The sequence below is a fragment of the Propithecus coquereli genome, unplaced genomic scaffold (assembly GCF_000956105.1).
Source record: "Propithecus coquereli isolate 6110/MARCELLA unplaced genomic scaffold, Pcoq_1.0 Scaffold142, whole genome shotgun sequence".
Lineage (NCBI taxonomy): Eukaryota > Metazoa > Chordata > Mammalia > Primates > Indriidae > Propithecus > Propithecus coquereli.
In genome coordinates, this window is record NW_012138525.1 from 4,665,052 (window position 1) to 4,683,667 (window position 18,616).

General features: G+C 52.2%; 1 protein-coding gene across 1 annotated transcript; it reads right to left on the bottom strand.

Annotated features, from left to right (window-relative positions):
* Positions 1-401: 401 nt before the first annotated feature.
* Positions 402-17,630, bottom strand: URM1 (ubiquitin related modifier 1). Its single transcript, XM_012639839.1, has 5 exons — positions 17,541-17,630; positions 12,995-13,065; positions 3,570-3,651; positions 1,979-2,027; positions 402-1,475 (listed from the first exon to the last, which is right to left on the bottom strand). The coding sequence occupies exons 1-5, from the start codon at positions 17,573-17,575 to the stop codon at positions 1,407-1,409; spliced, it is 306 nt and encodes a 101-aa protein (XP_012495293.1). The 5' UTR covers positions 17,576-17,630; the 3' UTR covers positions 402-1,406.
* Positions 17,631-18,616: the final 986 nt, after the last annotated feature.

Sequence of the window (18,616 nt, forward strand, 5' to 3'; positions counted from 1 at the left end):
GTTAGCACCCTAATTCTTTTTGAGGTCTCCCTCTAGCCAACGAAGCTCTTTTCTCCAGGTCATGGGAAGGAAAGAGGGACTCAACAGCCTTATCTATGCCACCCCCATTTGGGTTCTGAGGCCGCTGGCTGCAGCTGGTGGGACAAAGCCTGGCCTTGGACAGACAGATGGGGATTCATCTTGGGACCCAGACTGGTCAGCACAGACTGGCTGTGCCACCCCCTGCTCCAGATGGCCCGATTGGATACCCCCTCTCAGATAGTCTGAGTTTAACCCTCACCCCCTTTTGGGTGAAGGGCAGCTCTGAGAGGTCTAGGCTGAGGATGCAGAGGTCGTACCAGAGACCACAGCTGGGGGGATATGGGGTACCACTCATTTCTAAGGATGAAGCTCCAAGCAAGGCTAGTAAACAACCTAGTCTTTTATTTGCCCAAGGCCAGCTGTTGCAGGCATTGAGGCCCCAAGACTTCCAGAAGGGATGGAGGGGGGAGGGGCAAACCACTCAGTCTACCAGGTGCTGCCTGCCCCCATCCTGCTTCCTGCAGGGGGTAGGAAGAGAGAGAAAGTCTACATCCCTGCCATTAAGTGTCTCCCCAGGTTTCAGATACTACAGATATTCAAGTTGTTGTAGAGGAGGAAACTGAGGCACACTGATCCCCCCAGGCCTCTATGTGCCAGTCCAAGGTTTAGCCTACTCCCTCTCCGTCCCCACCCCCAGCAGAATGAGCTGCAGGGAGGGTCTCAGGAGCCCATCTGGTGGCCTGTGGCAGGGAGGAGGCCCAGCCAGGGTCAAGGGCTGAGGGTAGGGGAAGCAGGAGGAGGGGTGTGGCTGGAAGAGCAGCTGCTGGGGGGGGGGGGCAGTGTTCAGCACTGAATAGGGGACCCCAGCTGGGATTCCATAATGATATCAGTGGGGGACAGGCAGAGTCCTCAGCTGTCCAGATGGGGAAACTGAGGCGCAGACTTTTCCAATCTTTGAGAAGGGAGGGGCCTCCCATCAGCTATTCAGGTCCATTCATCTTCCCCAGGAAGACACTGTGGCCCAGGGGCTGGAGTGCTGTAGGGGTCACTCCGTGTTGAGATTGAGACACAGGAGTGGAAGGCAGCTGGGTCACCTGGCTGCAGAGCCCCCTTCCACTCTGACGAACTGTAGGCACCCTCCCCCACCTCAGCTGCTGGGAGAGGGAGCGCAAGGCTCTGGCGCCTGCCTGCCCACCCCTGTTCACGTGCCTGAGAAAGGCTCATTTTTAGCACCTGGCCTCTTTTTCCTGCCTGGAGGGAGCTTGGGGGACAGAGCAGGGAAGAAAGCAGCCAAGGGGGCTGGGGAGATTTGGAAGCAAGGCCCAAGGGGACATCTGATTGTTCTGATCTCCCCACCAAGGGTGCCCAGGCCCAGAGAGGGACCCTCAGCCGCCGTGCAGTGTGGAGATGAAGAGGACGCTGTCCTTGTCCTGCAGCTGGTAGTCCAGCTCACCCTGGTGCAGGAGAGAGAAGAGCAGGAGACCCTCAGGGGCACCTTCCCAGTTTTGTCCCAGGTGTTTGGAGGACAGGCGGGGAGGGCTGGCTACTCTGGGAGAGAGAGAGACAGACTCTACCAAAAAAAAAGGACCCTATACATCTGCAATCCCCAACCTCCGGGCCGCAGACCGGTACTAGTCCATGACCTGTTAGAGATTGGGCCGCAGAGCTCTGCCACACCCCCCCAGCCCGCCTCGGTCCCTGGAAAAATTGTCTTCCATGAAATTGGTCCCTGGTGCCAAAAAGGTTGGGGACTGCTGCTGTACATCACTTGCAAATCTCCAGGATAGAGGACAGTGCCTGCTTCCCAGCTGCCCATCCCCTCCCCACTTGGGAAGCCTCAGTGTAGGGCTGGAGTAGGGCAGAGGATTACCCAGCCACTCTATATGGGCCTAAGGAGAGGCCCCACTAAAGCAGGGAGGGTAGGGGCTAGGGGAGGAAACGTCCCCGAGGTACTGACCAGCAGCTCCCAGTCGGCATCGTTAATCAGCACCAGAATTCCTGGCCGCCTGTGGGAAAGATGGCGGTGAGTAGCAGGGAGTGAAAGACAGGAGGTGGTCGCAGCAGGGGTAGAGAGGTAGAGAGGCCGTGAGGCTTTGGGCTGCAGGACAGCGTGCCGAGGAGCCTTTCCTCCTGGGGTCTGGCTAACGAGCTCCCCGGAAGGGGAGGCCACAGTCCGGGAGTAAAGGAATCCAGGTCATACAGTCATGGTCTTTGGGACCAGACAGAAAATGGGTGCAAATGTCAGCCAACACCACCAGCCAGACCTCAGGGAAGTCATTTGTTTTTCTGAGCATCAGTTTCCTCATCTGAAAATGGGGTACAATGATACCGCCTGCTCCGCAAGGTTGGCGTGAGGAGATGAGCTGATGTGTGTGAGGTGCTTGCCGCACTGTCTGTCACGGTAACTATTAGGAGAAGCACACTTTCCTAGGGGTCTAATTTTGCTCTCCTTGGCCCTGGGAATGAAGAACTTCAGCTTCTAGGCCTCCCACATGTCCACCCTGGAGAGGAGGCCATCTCGGCTCTTCTGAATCAGGGGTGGCTGCCAGTGGCACCGAGCACCTGAATGCTCAACAGCAGTCCTGCCTGGCACGAGGCACGGGAGGTCAACATTTGGACAGGCAGCTTAGACTGGCTCCTGCTGGCAGTGGCCCAAGGAGCACTGCTGGCCTTGGGGGTGCCCTCCAGGACCGCTGGAACCATGACCTTAACCAGGGGTTGGATGGGAGCCCCAGCTCCCAGGGCCTGCTGGTGACCTAGGCTTCGAGGCAGATGAACGAGCCTCACAACTGCACTGCCCACCTCTTTAACATGGGGCTGGCCTTGTTTTAGAAGTGACTTCTTTGCACATGAAACCTCGTCCTTTGCTAGGATGCTGGGTTGGGCCTGGGATAGGTACTGACACTTTGGATGTGAGTGCGTGTGTGTATGCACGAAGTCGGTGACTCCCTCGAATCTTAGACCTGTGTATCTACTAGCTACATATGGCTATTTAAATTATAATGAAATAAAATGGAACGTTTAGTTACTCGGTCATACTAGCCACATTTCAAGGGCTCAATATCCCCATATGACTAGTGGCTACTATATTGGACAGCACAGATACAAAACATTTCCATCACTGCAGAAAGTTCTGTGGGATGGCACAGTCCTAGACAGTCGAGGGATGAAAGGAACCTTTGGCAGCATCTTTTTCTCAGTATTTTCTGCATGGAGAGAGTAACTGAGGCCTGGAGAAGTGATATAACTAGCCTGAGGTTCCACACCAAGTTTGTGATAACCAGAAGGCAGAATTCAAGTTTTCTGAGAAATTCACCAGGCTTCTTTCACCTGGGATTTTAAAAAAGCCCCAACAGCCCAGTTTTAGTAACAAGAAAACTGAAAACAGACCTCAGACAGAGCTGGACCAAAGCTCTTGCCTCAGAGGAAGCAAGGAGGAGGAAGGGGAGAACAGGACTCAGAGAAGGCTAGGGCTGAACCCTAGGGTGGGGGCTCAGACATCCAACCCTCCCTCCACCCTCCTCAGGGAAGGGAGGAACAGGACTCACACGCTGTCTCCCTGGATGAACAACTCTGGCCGCTCTTTTAGCAAATTCTTCTTAATCCAAACAAGGAGGTTCCGGATGTCCCCTGGAGAGAAATGCACAGAACAAGCTATTGTCAAAACCAATTCATTCCTGGCCCTCAGACCCTTGCTTGGCCCAGAAGGAAATGAACATGGCGCTGAGGGCTTCTTTTAGACCAGGCTGTGATGACCTATGAACCTGTGGATTCCTCAGGTGAGGAAATGGGCCAGGAGAGGCCAGTGACCTGCCAGACAGATCTTCAGAGACTGCTGAAGTCTTGAAGAAAAGGTAATAGTATTTAGGGGGACTCAGGGCAGACAGCAGGAGAACTGTCACATCTAAAGAGCTGGAGGACAGACCCCCACCCACAAGTCCTGGAAGCCAGCCTGAAAATGCCACAGCTAGCCTTCTGAGAGGGCCCTGGAGAGCTCCACCTTTATCTCTCTAGACAGTCCCAGATGGAGAGGATTCGGCTTTGTTCTTAGAGGGGTCTGCATATATTTCCCTTTGTGAGAGGATAAAAACAATTGCTGAGCCGATAACATCAGTTAATTTCCTCTGGCAGAGGGAGAGAAGGATCCTTTACCAGCGGGGCTGCTGACAATCACTGCTCCACTTGTCCCTCCTTCAAAAGCCCTCCAGGCCAGGGGCAGCCACCTTGAGGAGCCAAGAGGTTCCAGGTCCAAAGGGCCTCTCCTGCTCCCTTAACACTGAGATCTGCCTCCCTGTGGTTCTGAGAAAGCCACCAGTCTCTTTGCACATCATGTGGAGGCTCACAGCCACCTGTCCCCAGGGTCATCTCTCTCTTCCTAGGGGCAGCAGTACCAGGCTCTATAAACTCCTTGAAGCCTATGGCTCTCAACTATACACTCCTCAAAGAGACCATTCTCCTAAGGCAGCTGGAGTTCCTCCTCTCTCCTGAGATGACTTGAGGATAAAGGTCCTAGGGCGACAACTAGTCTCTGGGAAGCCAGTAGGGGGGTTGGGGTTAAGCACTCCCAATCCTGAATCTGTGTCTTAGAGGGGTGTCCTGTCCTGGACCCACGCCTGAGACAAAGCTTGGCAGCTAAGCTGAAGCAGGCCCAGGCGGTGCTTGCTTTCCCTGCCTGGAGTCCAGAGTCCTGGAGTATAGGCAGCGAAAGGCTGCTTGGGCACGGAGAGATGTAGCTCTGCCCCCAGGCCGGGCACTGCAGCATGGCACACACACAGCCCCAGCCTTGGGCAGGGTGTTAAGGCATTCTCACTGGCCCGCATGGCACCCTTCTGGGAGGCAGGAAGGCTGTCAGGCCTGCACCCTGGATGAACTGGTCCACTTTGCTCTGTTGCCAACCTGCCTGGATTGTACACCAGCAGAGCACAGGGCCAAGGGCGGTCCATGGACTAAACTGCTGCCTTTCTGTTTTAATTCTCCTTTTGAACAAAGCAAATCGGGGTCTTCATGGTCCCTGGAGCAGACAGGGGATAGGGAGAGTGCTGCCTCCCACTAGCTGTAGTCCATTTGGACTCCTGGCTGGGTTCCTCCCTGAGGCCTGGGTTTCAGAGCTTCCCCTTGGCTCTGACTCTCCTTGGCCTCCATCTTGGCACTGTCTGGTGGGCCGCCAGCCCATACATCTTGTGGCCGCTCGATAGAGCCGCCGGGGTCTGACACATCCATCAGCCAGCCCTGGCGGGCGGGGGCGTGCCTGTGTGTGCAGAGGCAGCGAGAGGGACGGGGCGGTGCCTGGCCTGAAGACCACCAGGTGCACCTCCACAGCACTGGCCTGTACAGAACAGGGGCTCAATTAGGGAACAGCCCAGGCTCCTTCCAAAAGGAAGGTGCTTCTGCTCCACTCTGGATAGGCTTGGGGGTGAGGGGAGGGCCAGTGGTCATATTGGGGTCATCCAAGTGATGGCACCATCATGGAGTCCCAGAGGGATGGCTGGGGGATGAGTCTGCTGCCTGGTGCTGGCTCATTTATCATGATGCTCCTATTTGCTGAGGTCACTCCCTCCCTTCTTTACCCACCCCCCACCCAGGCCTGCTCACATTTTTGATAGCCTGTTACCATGGTGAGGCTACTGCACCCGTATTGTTCCCCCATGCCTGGATTTGGGGGTGGGGAGAGGTGGAACTCACAGCTCCCTTTGCAGGATGCAAGGGCCACATCGGCCTGGCCTGAAACACACCCCCGGGGACATCTTGCTAGGCTTGTTGAGGCCCAGACAATATGCAAATAGCCTCCAAGCCAGATGGTCGGCTTCCAAAGGCGCCCAGGGGAGGAGGAAGGGTTAAGCAGAGTCAGGGGCTGGTGGCTTGAGGATGGCTCTGGGATAGATGGGGGCTGGGGAATCTCACTTTCACCTTCTCAGTCTGCTGAGGGTGGGCTCCCTCCTGGGATCGATCCCATATGATCATTCAGGAGATAGATATTTATTGAGCAGCTACTATGTGCAGGTGCTAGGGAAATGGTGCTAAGCAAGAGGAACACAGAGCCTACCCTCATGGAGCTAGAGGCCAGTGGGGGAGACAGACGGTGCTTAATTAGTTGTGGTAAATGCTACCTCCTTCATCTGGGATCAGGAGAGTCCTTGCCGAGGGAGTTAAACACTGAAGCTCAGGCAGGAAGGATGAGTGGGGTGGGCTGGGGAGCATTCTGGGCAGAAGGAAGAGCATATGGGAAGGCCTGAGGCAGGAGGGAATTGGCAGGTTCAAGGTAGCAGAACAGAGATGGCAAGAAACTCAGCATGAGACAGGGCCAGAGCAGGTGGGGTCTTGTAGGCCTTCAGAAAGGGCCTGCTCTGGAAGAGGCCTCTCCCTGCTCGTGAACCCCAGCAGTATTTACGGAGCGTGTGCTTCCGGGAGCCACGCCCACACTGCCCAGGCCCGTGCTACCATGTTTCTCTGCCTCCACCCTGAATCACGATGCAGCTCAAGTGTATGGCATCAGCATTACCATTACTAGAAGTGGGGTCCGAGGGCCTGGCCCAGTGTGCTGAACCCCAAGATGTTTGCTGAACACATGGATAACTGTGGGGGGAGGCAGGAAGGAGGAACAGGTTAAGAGCATGGACCTTGCAGTCAGATGGGCCTGGTTTTGAGTTTGACCCCATCACTTCCTAGCTCTATGACCTTGGGCAAGGAATTCTTCCTGTTTTTGTAAAACGGGGATGGTAAGACTACGGTTGTTGTGGGGATCAAGTAAGATGATCTGTACAAAGCTCTTGGCATGGTGCCTGGCATGGCAAGCTGTAAGCATTTCAGGATGCAGAGGAAGAACCCTTCACATTCTCTAATGTCCTGCATTTCCACATGCTCTGCCCTGTGGCCTGGCACCCCTGCTTTGGCGCGTGGGGTACAGTCAACCATTAATCAGACAGTGCTGGGACTGGCTGGTGTTTTCTGTGGGATCCAGTACCCTCCATTGGAAGCCAGAAAGGGAATGGGAGGATTATGAGAGCAGTGGAGGGGTCCCAGGCACTGACCCTCTTTCTATTTTAGATGTTCAGACCCACAAGATGTCAGGGGTTGGCCAATGCTCCCGGTGCAACCCAGGTGGAAGGAATGACATGCCAAGGCTGTAGATGCTGGAGGCCATGGGCACAAAGCACCAGAGGACGGAGTGGGGCACCTGAACAGAAGGTTTCCAGGGCAGGAAGCCTTGGGACCTGGCCTGCCCATCTGGGGAAGAGTAAGTGATGGGCACTGCTGCTCTGTGGTATAGTGCTTAAGAACTCTGATGCTGGAGCTAGGGGACCTGGGCTGTGTGTTAGAATTTAGTGGTCCCCAACTTTTTTGGCACCAGGGACTGGTTTCATGGAAGACAATTCTTCCACGGACTTGGGGGGCGGGAGGGTGTGGTGCGAGCTCAGACAGTGATGTGCTGCCCATTTCCTAATAGGCCATGGTCTGGGGGCTGGGGACCACGGTGCTAGATGAGTTACTTCACGTCTTTACGTCTTGCTGTCATCCTCCGACGAAAGGGGATAATAATCCAAACTCCAAAGAGCTGCTTGAGGATGAAGACACAATGCCAACAGCAGGTCCAGCAGTCACACACGGGACATGCTCAGCACATGGGTGCTCTGAGTTGTATGACCCCAGTGGGCTGCCCAAACCTTCTCCCAAAGGCTACTGCCAAAGGGGTAGCAAGGCATGCCCATCGTAGAGAGCACCAGCAAAAGCTCCCACCAGAACCCCTCACCCAAGGGATTTGTCCTTGTCTGGGCGACACTGACCCCCCACTGTGGGAGGGCCCCCAAGGGTGTCAACTCCAAACCTCTTGGGGCTGAAAGGGAACAACCTCAAAGTCCTATCTGATACTGACTCCAGGCTGTAAAAGACCCTCATCCATCCTCTCTATGAACCTCCAGGGACAGGAGGCCAGCTCGTCTGTGGGGCAGCTCTGACTGTTAAGAGTTCTTTTTTCCCCAAGCAGAAATCTGTCTTCCTGTCACTCCCACATACTGGGTCCGGTTGGTCTACAGGGACCATGCCAACAAACATGTCCCCTCTTTCCCGCGAGGGCCCTTCAGATTTGGTGAAGACTGATCCCCTAAGTCTTCTCTTCCACAGGTTAAACCGCGCCGGTCCCCACTGAGTCCACCAGGTTCCAAGATGGCTTTTCTGGGAGGCCACCCCAGGCCTCAGTAGAAAATGGAGAAGAAAGAGCAGGCCTGGGGTGGGTAAAGGAGGAGAAGGGGTGGAGGGAACATCAGAGGGGCTATTTACAAGTGAATGGGGGTAAGAATGGAGCAGTTTGTGGGCTAAACTGGCCTCAGAAGGAGGTTTACAGATGTGTGAGGGGACGCTCCTCATTGTTTAATTAAGCAGAAAGTGGATCTTTTCAAAAGCAATTTTGCACAGGGACTGGGAAGGGGTGGGAGGGAGGTGGAGAGGGGATCAGCAAACAGGCCCTGAGAGCAGAGAAAGGAACAGCTGGCCCCAGAGAGGCTGTGAAATGCATGCTAAGCAGTTTAAAGCGCCCAGGAGCTCCTGCAGCTCCTGCCCTCCCTCACCAGCCACCCTTTAATGCAAGCGGAGCAGGGTGGCGGTGGGGGCCCAATGGCAGGGCAGAGGAGAGGGGCAGAGAAAGGTGAGGCAGCCTTGTCTCCTCCAGGGGCTCCGGGTGGGGGCCTGGAGTCGAAGGGATCCTGAGTCACAGAGGCCAGCTCCCAGCAGCCACAATGCCCAGAGCTGGTAGGTGCCCACCCTACCAACCCTTGCCAACCAAGGAGATGGCCTGTTTCATGCAGACGGCTTTCACGACAGCACCCTATACACAAACTCAACTTCTTTTTGGGTCTGCACACCCTACTGCACAGAACTGTACATACTTGGATCCTGAAGCAACTTTTCCAAACTGTTGGTGTCAAACAGACAACCAGCTCAATAAAGTTAGCCCAACTTCCCTTTTTACAGCTGGAAAAAAGAGGCCCAGAGAAATGACCAACTTGCAGCTGCACACTGCCAGGGATCCACTCTTGCAGCTTCACCCTCCTTAGCCTTATCCATCCTCTTCTCCCAAGTTGGCTGGGCTGGAAGCTCTCTCCTGGCCCAGGACCCACAGGTCCCCTTGTTTGTAAGACTTGTCACAATCCATAATCTTATGGCTGCTGTTATGTCTGTTGGAGTCTCCAAGACCTCCTTGGCCAAGTGGCAGCACCTGGGCTGGGAAGGCTGCCAGATGACAGATCTGGGCCCGGGCTGGGGGGCGGGGGGCGTAAGATTCTCCTAGCAGCACAAGGCCCCTGTCCTCCCATCGGGCTCACATGCGCCAGGATAAGGCTGACAGCTGCCAACTAGCTCTGTGGCTGCAGTGTGACCTATGCCTCTGGGCAGGACAAACATAGGAATCAGGAGAAGAGATCCACAGTCCAAAGATGAGCCAAGGGCCAACTTGCCCCCCACTTCCTTTCATCCCACCTGTCCCCGAAGCTGTGGTTGGAGGATGAAGGATCAAAACCCTGAGTCCCAGCCCAGCCTCCCTACTTGGGTAACGCCGGGTAGGTCTCAGGTCCCTCCCTTCCTCCTTCTCTTTCTCTGTCTCTCTCCTTCAGGTTTGGTTGCCTTAATAATAACATCTATTGGGCTCACTATGAAAATAGAAATAAGTAGCTGTTGAAGACACAAGTGAATAGACAAGTGTAAAAACTGGAAAACACATTACAGGTGTGAGATATTAGGGTGACTCAGGGAGCCAACTAGGATTAAGAGTGATAGGTAGTGGCACAGCACCAGGACTCTGGAGACCCTGACATCTGGTTCTGAATCCCAGCTCTGCCATTTAAATAACCGTGGCCAGGCATGGTGGCACTTGTATGTAGTCCCAGCTACTCAGAAGGCTGAGGCAGGAGGATCCCTTCGAGGCTGCAGTGAGTTATGACAACACCACTGCACTCCAGCCTGGACTACAGAATGAGACCCTCTGAAAATCAATCAATCAATAACTATATGACTTGGGGTGAGGCCTCTGACATCTCTGAGTTTTGGATCCCACCTTTTAAAATGAAAATAATAATGGTAGCTACCTCCTAGGAATTTGTAACGATTCGCACAACCATTCGGGGCTTTGCCTACTGCTCCACATCAGCCTGCACCCTGATGGTACTGGCCTTCCTTCAGGTCCTTGCCCACCCCAAGGCCTCTTACATCTTGGGGCCTTCACAAGTGCCGTCCCCTCTGCTTGGAACGGTTCCCCATGCACCTCTGCTTTCCCTCTGCCACTTATTAGGCTGGATTCTTTTCATTCTTCAAGACCTAGCCTCAATGTCACCTCCTTAAAGAAATCTTCCCTGATCACCTTAGTCCCATTCAAAGAACCCTTTTGTTCTCCTCATGCCAATTAGTACAATTTGTAATTATACAGTTACACATTTATTGTTTACTCATTTATCGCCTGGCTCCCCTTCCATTATACTGCCACTTCTTTTTTTTTTTGAGACAGAGTCTCACTCTGTTGCCCGGGCTAGAGTGAGTGCCGTGGCGTCAGCCTAGCTCACAGCAACCTCACACTCCTGGGCTCAAGCGATCCTCCTGCCTCAGCCTCCCGAGTAGCTGGGAGGCATGCGCCACCATGCCCGGCTAATTTTTTCTATATATTTTTAGTTGTCCAATTAATTTCTTTCTAATTTTAGTAGAGACGGGGTCTCGCTCTTGCTCAGGCTGGTCTCGAACTCCTGAGCTCAAACAATCCGCCCGCCTCGGCCTCCCAGAGTGCTAGGATTACAGGCGTGAGCCACCGCGACCGGCCTATGCTGCTACTTCTAACAGGGCAAGAACCACAACTGTTTTACTCACCACTGAACATCCAGCAACTAGCACAGTGATGGCACAAAGCGGGTACTCAAAAAGTATCTGCCAACTACATGAAAGAATAAAGTCCTGTCTACCTATATACCTGGCACTTGCCGAGTATTCAGTCAATGTGTGAGTGAAACAGGGCTGGAATTATGGAAATCTGTGGGCTTTCACTTGAGGCAAACTCCAGAGGAAATAAATCGTAACTTGTGATATTTTAATAAACTTCCAGGCAAGGTCTTCAAGACTGAACCTTTGGGAGAATCCTTCTGAGAACCCCTTGCTCCCTCCCAAGGCTGAATGGCCATCTGTCAAACTAAGAAATAGTCCCCTTTATTACTCCTGGGTCTTCCTTCACCGGAGACACACAATCCTACAATCCTGACATTAAACCCCAGCCACGTATCTACCCCCAGTCCAAGGTAGGTGGTACCCTGCTCTTCGGTAAGTGACCCCTAGCCTCTAAGTGTGGCAGACAAAATTGCCCTTTGCCACTGGTCCCCAACCAGAGGTGTGTGGCAGCCAGTGAATTTGGGTAACAATAATTGCTTGATTTCTGGTAGATGTATGTCCAGTTCCAGAAGAATCCTGTCAAACCTCACTTGACCATTTTCTCCTGCCCACCTCCAGGAATCTCATTCCCCTGCCACCTTCTATGATCGATGCCCTCTTCTCCCAGAATATCTCAGCTAGAGGTGGAGACAGGAATCCCATCCCTGAGCACTTCTAGGGTCCACTGCTAGGGTTGCAAAAGATCTCAATAGTTGCCATGTCCAGCTCATTGCCTCTAGGCTATACTGATTGTTACCCAGCCAGAGCTCTGCAGGTCAACTCTTTGAAACCTCTCAATTTGAAGGCAGGGACTGGCTCTTGTTCGTGTCCATCTGCCCAGTGACTGGTACTTGACCTGCCACACAGAAGGGTCTCAGTATATTATTTGTTCAAGAAAGATCAACAAGTATTTGAATGAACAAATGAAAAATAACCCACCATCTTCCTTAGTCAACCTCCCTCTTCTGACCTTTTTGGCTAGATATTTTTCTTCTAATCTAAATCTTCCTCTGATAACGTGAGCCCATCCACATTATTACATTCTCATGAGCACCTCTCTCTGCTGCCATATTTTAATAATAAAGACAGGCCGGGCACGGTGGCTCACGCCTGTAATCCTAGCTCTCTGGGAGGCCGAGGCGGGCACATTGTTTGAGCTCAGGAGTTCGAAACCAGCCTGAGCAAGAGCGAGACCCCGTCTCTACTAAAATTAGAAAGAAATTAATTGGACAACTAAAAATATATAGAAAAAATTAGCCGGGCATGGTGGCGCATGCCTCCCAGCTACTTGGGAGGCTGAGGCAGGAGGATCGCTTGAGCCCAGGAGTTAGAGGTTGCTGTGAGCTAGGATGACACCACGGCACTCTAGCCCGGGCAACACAGTGAGACTCTGTCTCAAAAAAAAAAAATATATATAAAATAATAATAAAGACAAATGAGGCTAGACACAGTGGCTCACACCTGTAATCCTAGCACTTTGGGAGGCCAAGGTAAGAGGACTGCTTGAGGTCAGGAGTTCAAGACCAGCTCTGAGCAAGAGGGATCCTATCTCTACCAAAAATAGAAAACTTAGCCAGGCATGGTGGTTTGTGCCTGTAGTCCCAGCTACTTGGGAGGCTGAGGCAGGAGGATTGCTTGAGCCAGGAGTTTGAGGTTGCAGTGAGCTATGATAATGCCACTGCACTCTAGCCAGGAGACAGAGTGAGATTCTGTCTCCAAAAAAACCAAACCAAACAAAAAAAACAAGACAAATGGTATAACTTGCTTACTCCTTTTACAATCCTCAGAGATAGGGATTACCATCCCCACTTCACAGATAACAACACTAAAGCTCAGAAAGATGAGGTCACTGGCCTAAGGTTCTAAGGGTGGGATTCAAACTCAAGCCTGTATGAACACAGAACCTCCACAAAAGGACTAAGCTACACACTTCCCTTATGAAGCCAGCTGACCCCAGAGAAGATGGGGGAAGAGTACTGCGATGATCTCTTCCTTCCTCTCCACTGACCAGGGCAATCCTACTTATGACCACTTGAACAGGGCTGAGTGATTCAGCGTCTGACCAATGACCAATACTCACAGGGCTCCTCCTGTTCAGGTAAGGTGACTTGATGTTTCTTTACACCATCAAACAGGAGCTCCGCACCGCCTCTGCAAAGGAGGGCCAGAGAAAAAGACAGCCAGGTGAGCTCCTGCAAACAGGAGGAGGCAGCTGAAACTGAAAACTGAGGATGGGCTGGTAGTGGAAGCCCAAGAGATGAAGAGACCAAGGTTTAGGAACACCTTGGGTACTAGTGACCCATTGTTGTGACTTCCTAATGTGGTAAAGCAGGATATAAATAACTTTTACTAGTTATCAAGTACCCGAATTTGCAGGCTCTTGATTTTACTCTGTCTTCTAGAGAGGCAGCTTGGCACACAGGTGTAGACACAGGCCCCATCTCTCCCTAACAGAGAGACCATGGGCACTTGACAAAATCTTCTTAAGTCTCAGTCTTTCCACCTGCAAAAATGTTGAGAAGCCACTGTGAGGCACTCTGGAGACCCTGTACATCTAGAGATTTCCTCTGGCCTGGTGAGGGTTTGAAATGCTGCTGCCCGTGCCACCTGCTGCTGTCCTGGTGGGCACTCCATAGTGCTGGAGGCTGAGAAAGTCCACTGGGCCTGGCATCAACTAAGAATTGCCCACATCATCTCATCATTTCATCCTCAGGGCATCCCAGGGAAGGGGGGAAGGAGGCAGACATTAAGTTCATTTGATGGAGAAGCAGACTAAAGCCTAGAGAGGTTCAATGACTTGTCCAAGGTCAAACAGGCAGTGGCTGAACTAGAATTTGAATCTAACTGGTTCCTGCTCAGCACCAGTAGCCTTGGCAGAAACAAACAAGATTCCCCAAAGGTTAGAAAGCCCCTTGAGGGCAGAGTTTGATTCACTTCTGTGTCACAGCCCCTGGCTAAGGGAAGGCTGGGACAGCAGACACGCTCGGAACCAAGCCTAGCTTCTGAGGCGGGCCCCAGGGCTCTTTCAGTGCCCCACCCGCTTCTCCCTCTGGGTCTCCTGATCCCATCTCGGACTTTATCGCTCTTAACTGAAAAGGTCTTAACAGACTTTTGATGGGCACGATGTCTTCCACCCTACCATCCTTTCCCAATTTCAGGGAACAGAGATGTCCTGAGACAGTCACTGAGAGGCAAAGGCAAGGCAAGCATTGTCATAGGGGAAACATGGGGCGACTGTCATCCAAACAAGGTCATGCTTTGTTGATGCAGAAATGTGGAGGGGGAGAGGAGGCCCATCTGTGGCCGTGCACAGGGCCATTTCAGCTGCAAGCCCACACAGAGCCTCCATTTATCCCCTTCCAAGAGCTTCGTTTTCTCCTGGGTGGGGGCTGGCACATGCAGCAGCTGGGATGGGGGAGGGTGATAGGCAAGGGGCTCAGGAGTTGGGGGTCAGAGAAGAGGGATGGGAACTGGAGGCACTGGGACTCAGGCAAACAACCAAGAGTGGCCAACCTGGTGGTGCCAGGCTCAGAGGCTGAGGCTGTTTTTTCCTTTACAAGCGAATGAAGAGAGAACCGGTCTGGCTCAGAGAGTGACCCGTCATCACTGAATTCTCTGGCCCTCAAGGAGGGGTTGGCATTTCTCCTGTCAGCACATCTGGAGTGGGGGAAGGTGTCTGTCCAGTGTCTGCAGTGATTCAGGGAGGCAGACAAGGGGACTGTTCTGGCCCCAGAGATACTCAAGGCTAGGTCCTTTTACGTCTGGACATCTGATAGGATTTGCTAGTCAAACTCAACTAAGATACCTCTATCTTCCTCCTATCCTCCAATTCTTGGTAGACGTGTTTGTTGATACCAGCGACAAATACAGACATTTCCAAAATTGCCTTCACTTTTTCTAGTTTATCTTCTTTTTTTTTTGTGATGTGTGTGTGTGTGTGTGTGTGTGTATGGTTTATTTATGTCCCCTCCACCTGCTGGACTACAAACTTTGCCTAAAATAGGGCCTGCCATACAGCAGGCACTAAACAAATATTTGCTGAATGAATAAAAATGTCCATTTCTACCACTTCTCTGACCTTAATGGCATTCCCCCAACCTTTGCCTATACCTGCTCCCCAACTCAGGAAGGAAGAAAAAGGATGGAACACAGGGAAGCTCACATCTGGGCCTTTACAACATCGACCACAGGAACACAAAATACATCTGTACTATATACTTTGAACCCTGTATGACCTGAGAAAATGCTCTTCTTCTAAGGACAGTTCAGGAGGTAAGACAAAGGATGGCAGAACTGGTTACTGACGAGAGGGAGATGCAGGGGGCCTTCTAAACGGTCTACAGAAGAGCTGGTGGGGGTTGGGCCTGGGCATGGTGACTCACATCTATAATCCTAGCACTTTGGGAGGCAGAGGCAGGAAGATTATTTGAGCCCAGGAGAGACCAGCTTGAGCAATAGCGAGACCCCATCTCTACAAAAAATTTTTAAAAATTTAGCCAGGCAAGTGGTACACACCTGTAATCCCAGCTACTGGGAGGCTGAGGCAGGAGGATTGCTTGAGCCAGGAGTTTGAAGTTGCAGTGAGTTAAGATTATGCCACTGCACTCTAGCCTGGGCAACAGAGAGAAACCCCGTCTCCAAAAAAAAAAAAGAAGAAGAAGAAGAAGAGCTGGTAGGGCCAAGAGGACATCTGCTCTCAGGGGAAAGAGGCTAAGTCCTAACCTAGACTCTTCCGGGATCAGAGTGGGAGTGGGGCCAGTCAGGAACAAAAGGGAGAAAATGATGGGCATGGCAGCATCTTTGCAAATCTGCTCAGGTTCCGAGTGAAGGGCAAAGCATGTTTGCTAAGAGACATAGGAAATGAAATAAAGGTTGGGAGCAAAAACATGCATTGAGACAAGGACAAAGAGAGAAAGGACCTAGGTTTGGCATCATCTTTGGCATTCTTGCTTCTTGAGAAGCTGCAATTTTCACAGGACACTGTGGTGTGGGTGGAAGTGGTAGGAACTGGGTGGAGGAATGCTGTCCTGCCTTTCCGGAACTCACTATTGCTCTTGGAGGTAGAGAGGGTGAGGCTACAGATGTCAGACCAGAAAGGGAAAATTACGCTGATATGTAAGGTCTGGAGGGCAAGGGCTACATCTTCATATGACTTTCCCACTGTTGCCAGTATAGTACTTGGCAGACGGAAGACATTTCTGATGAGCAAATACCATGAGTCAGCGAGAATGAAAGGCAAGTTGGCTGTAGATAAATTTTAACACTGGCAGTCTGGAGCTTCTCTCCTTTCAGCTCTGCTGAGGCCTGTCAAAGCAGCAGGGATCCTCCTAGAACTCCCAGGCTTTGGGGAGTACAGCTGGGCCAAGGGTCAGTGAGGCAAAATAGTTAGGAGGTCAGACCAATAAAGTTCTAATTGGATTCAAGTGGCCAGACAATATCAATTAAGATGCACTTAATAGTCATGAGTCTGTCCCTTTTCTAAGGGACAGAAATGCTGAACACTGTAGGGCATGGACAGAGTTCTATTTATCTTTGTATCTTCAGCGTCTGGCTCACTGCCTGGCACATGGTAGGCACTCAGTAAATGACTGGTGAATGAACTACCCGATGAAAGGAAAACATGAAAGAAACTGGGGGCATCCAATGGGAGGAAAGGCATTTGGGCAGAGGTTTTAGATTTCTATCCCAGACTTTTCCTTTCACACTTTTCCTTTCCTTGGCTTGTTTATCTTCACTCACACACACACACTCTCTTTCTCTCTCTCACATCTAATCCCAGCTTTTCCATGTGATTCTGGAAATTATACCACCCATCTTTTAGGGCCTGTTTCTTTGCCTTCTCTCTAAGCTTCGCAGTTTCTCTCAGCTTTGCAACTATGACAAACCTCTGTTTGCAGGAGGGACAAGATAGCGGCTTGAGTAGACTTCCTCCTTACTCTGTTTCTTCAGTTATTGTTGTGTGTCCCAATTTCCTCATTTTTCATTTATGCATACCATACTGTCAGTGTTAGTCCCCCCCACTGTGGTTTCTTATTTATCCCACCCGACTCAGAATCTCCACCCGACTCAAGATGTGCAGAAGGCACTCAGCAAGTTTACTGACTGTCCTGAGAGAGGTTCAGGTCTGTTTAACATCCTCAAGTCTTAGGAAAGCGAAAGAAAGTCGTCCCGTCCTGGCCACACATCCTATGAGAAACAAAACCCCAAGAACAGTGTAAGCAGAAATTGCTGCCCGCAGGCAGAAATCAGGGGATGAAGGATGGTGCTTCTAGATTCTAGGAGCTCAGATGCCAAACAGACGGGATCGGTCCGAAACGGGATTGGTAAAGAAGGCAGGGAGGCTGCCTGCTAACCGTCACGCCCGTTGAGTCCTGCAGGGCGTGGGGCACCAAGGAGTACCCACAGCGCGCCTCCCCGCCCAAGTGTGCGCCTCTATTTCCGGACATACGGCCTCTTCGCCAAGAGAGACTGAGCCTCTCAGACTCTCCGAGGCGGGCGGCGCAGTTCACGGCAGGCATCGGGAACCTTGACAATTCGGCCGTGTTAGGCCCCAAGGCAGAGGGAGGGGAGTTCAGGGCCCGACGACTTCAACCCATCCCCACGGGCGCCCCAGCTCTGCCACTCACCCGAATTCCACCTCCACTGACAAGGGCGCTGCCATGTTGAGGAAGCCGAGCTCGCAGGAAATTCCCTCAACTTCCGGCGCGCCTGCCCATTTCCGGTCACCACCCCCCCCCCCCGGCGCAGCGAACGGAAGAGGCGGTGCCCAGGGAACCCATCCGCCTCAGCTATAGGAGGGAGTGACGGCGAGAGTAGGGTGGAGGAGGAATGGTTACGGACGCTGCGAGAGCTCGTGAGTAGGTCTCCCTCTGCTTTTCGCAGCCCGGGCCCAGACACCGGGTTGGGAAGCGTCCTGTAGACCACGGTAGGCGGAAAAGAGCCCCCCAGCATCTTCACGACGTGACTGCGAGTCACATTACTGTTTATGTTGCATTAGTTTCAAATTTCTCTTCAGTCAACACACTGCTTGGGCGAGCCCATCCACTCGTCTTGCTTGAATTACCAGTGACTTTCAAATCTTTATTTCCGACCCAGAAATCTCTCTCCTGAGCTATCGACTTCCTATCCAGCCGCGCCTTTCGATGTCGATTTGGATGTCACTCATTACAGCTGTGCAAAGCACCGCCGTGTGCCAAGCATGTTGGTCGGAGCTGTGGATGCAGTGGTAAAGGGGATGGGCAGGGTTCCTGCCTTAGGGCACTCACAGTCTGATGGGCAGACTAACTGTAATCAAAGCAACATGCTCATAATAATAAATGTAAAACTTTAAACTGAACGGTTTTTTTTTCTCCCCGCCTTCCCCCTCACCAAACTGAAATAAGTTACAGCAACTTCGAAAGGAAAACTGACTAGATGGGACTTGCTGAGCTCTAAAGCCTGACTGGAGTTAACTAGGTGGATATGAGGGGAGAGAAGGCCCTGGGAGCATTGCAATGAAGAGAACAGAAGTCACAAAGGCTCTGGGTGAGAACATGCTAGAACACCAAGAGAGGAAGTTGGAAGTTGGGGAACACAGAACCTGGTAGGAGATGAAGCTAGAAAGGCAGGGAGGGGCAAACTATGCCCTGTAAGCCAGGTATTTCCGTCTCTAGGAGGCTGAGGAAGAGGGTAGCATTGTTAGAACTGTGCTTTAAAATGTCTT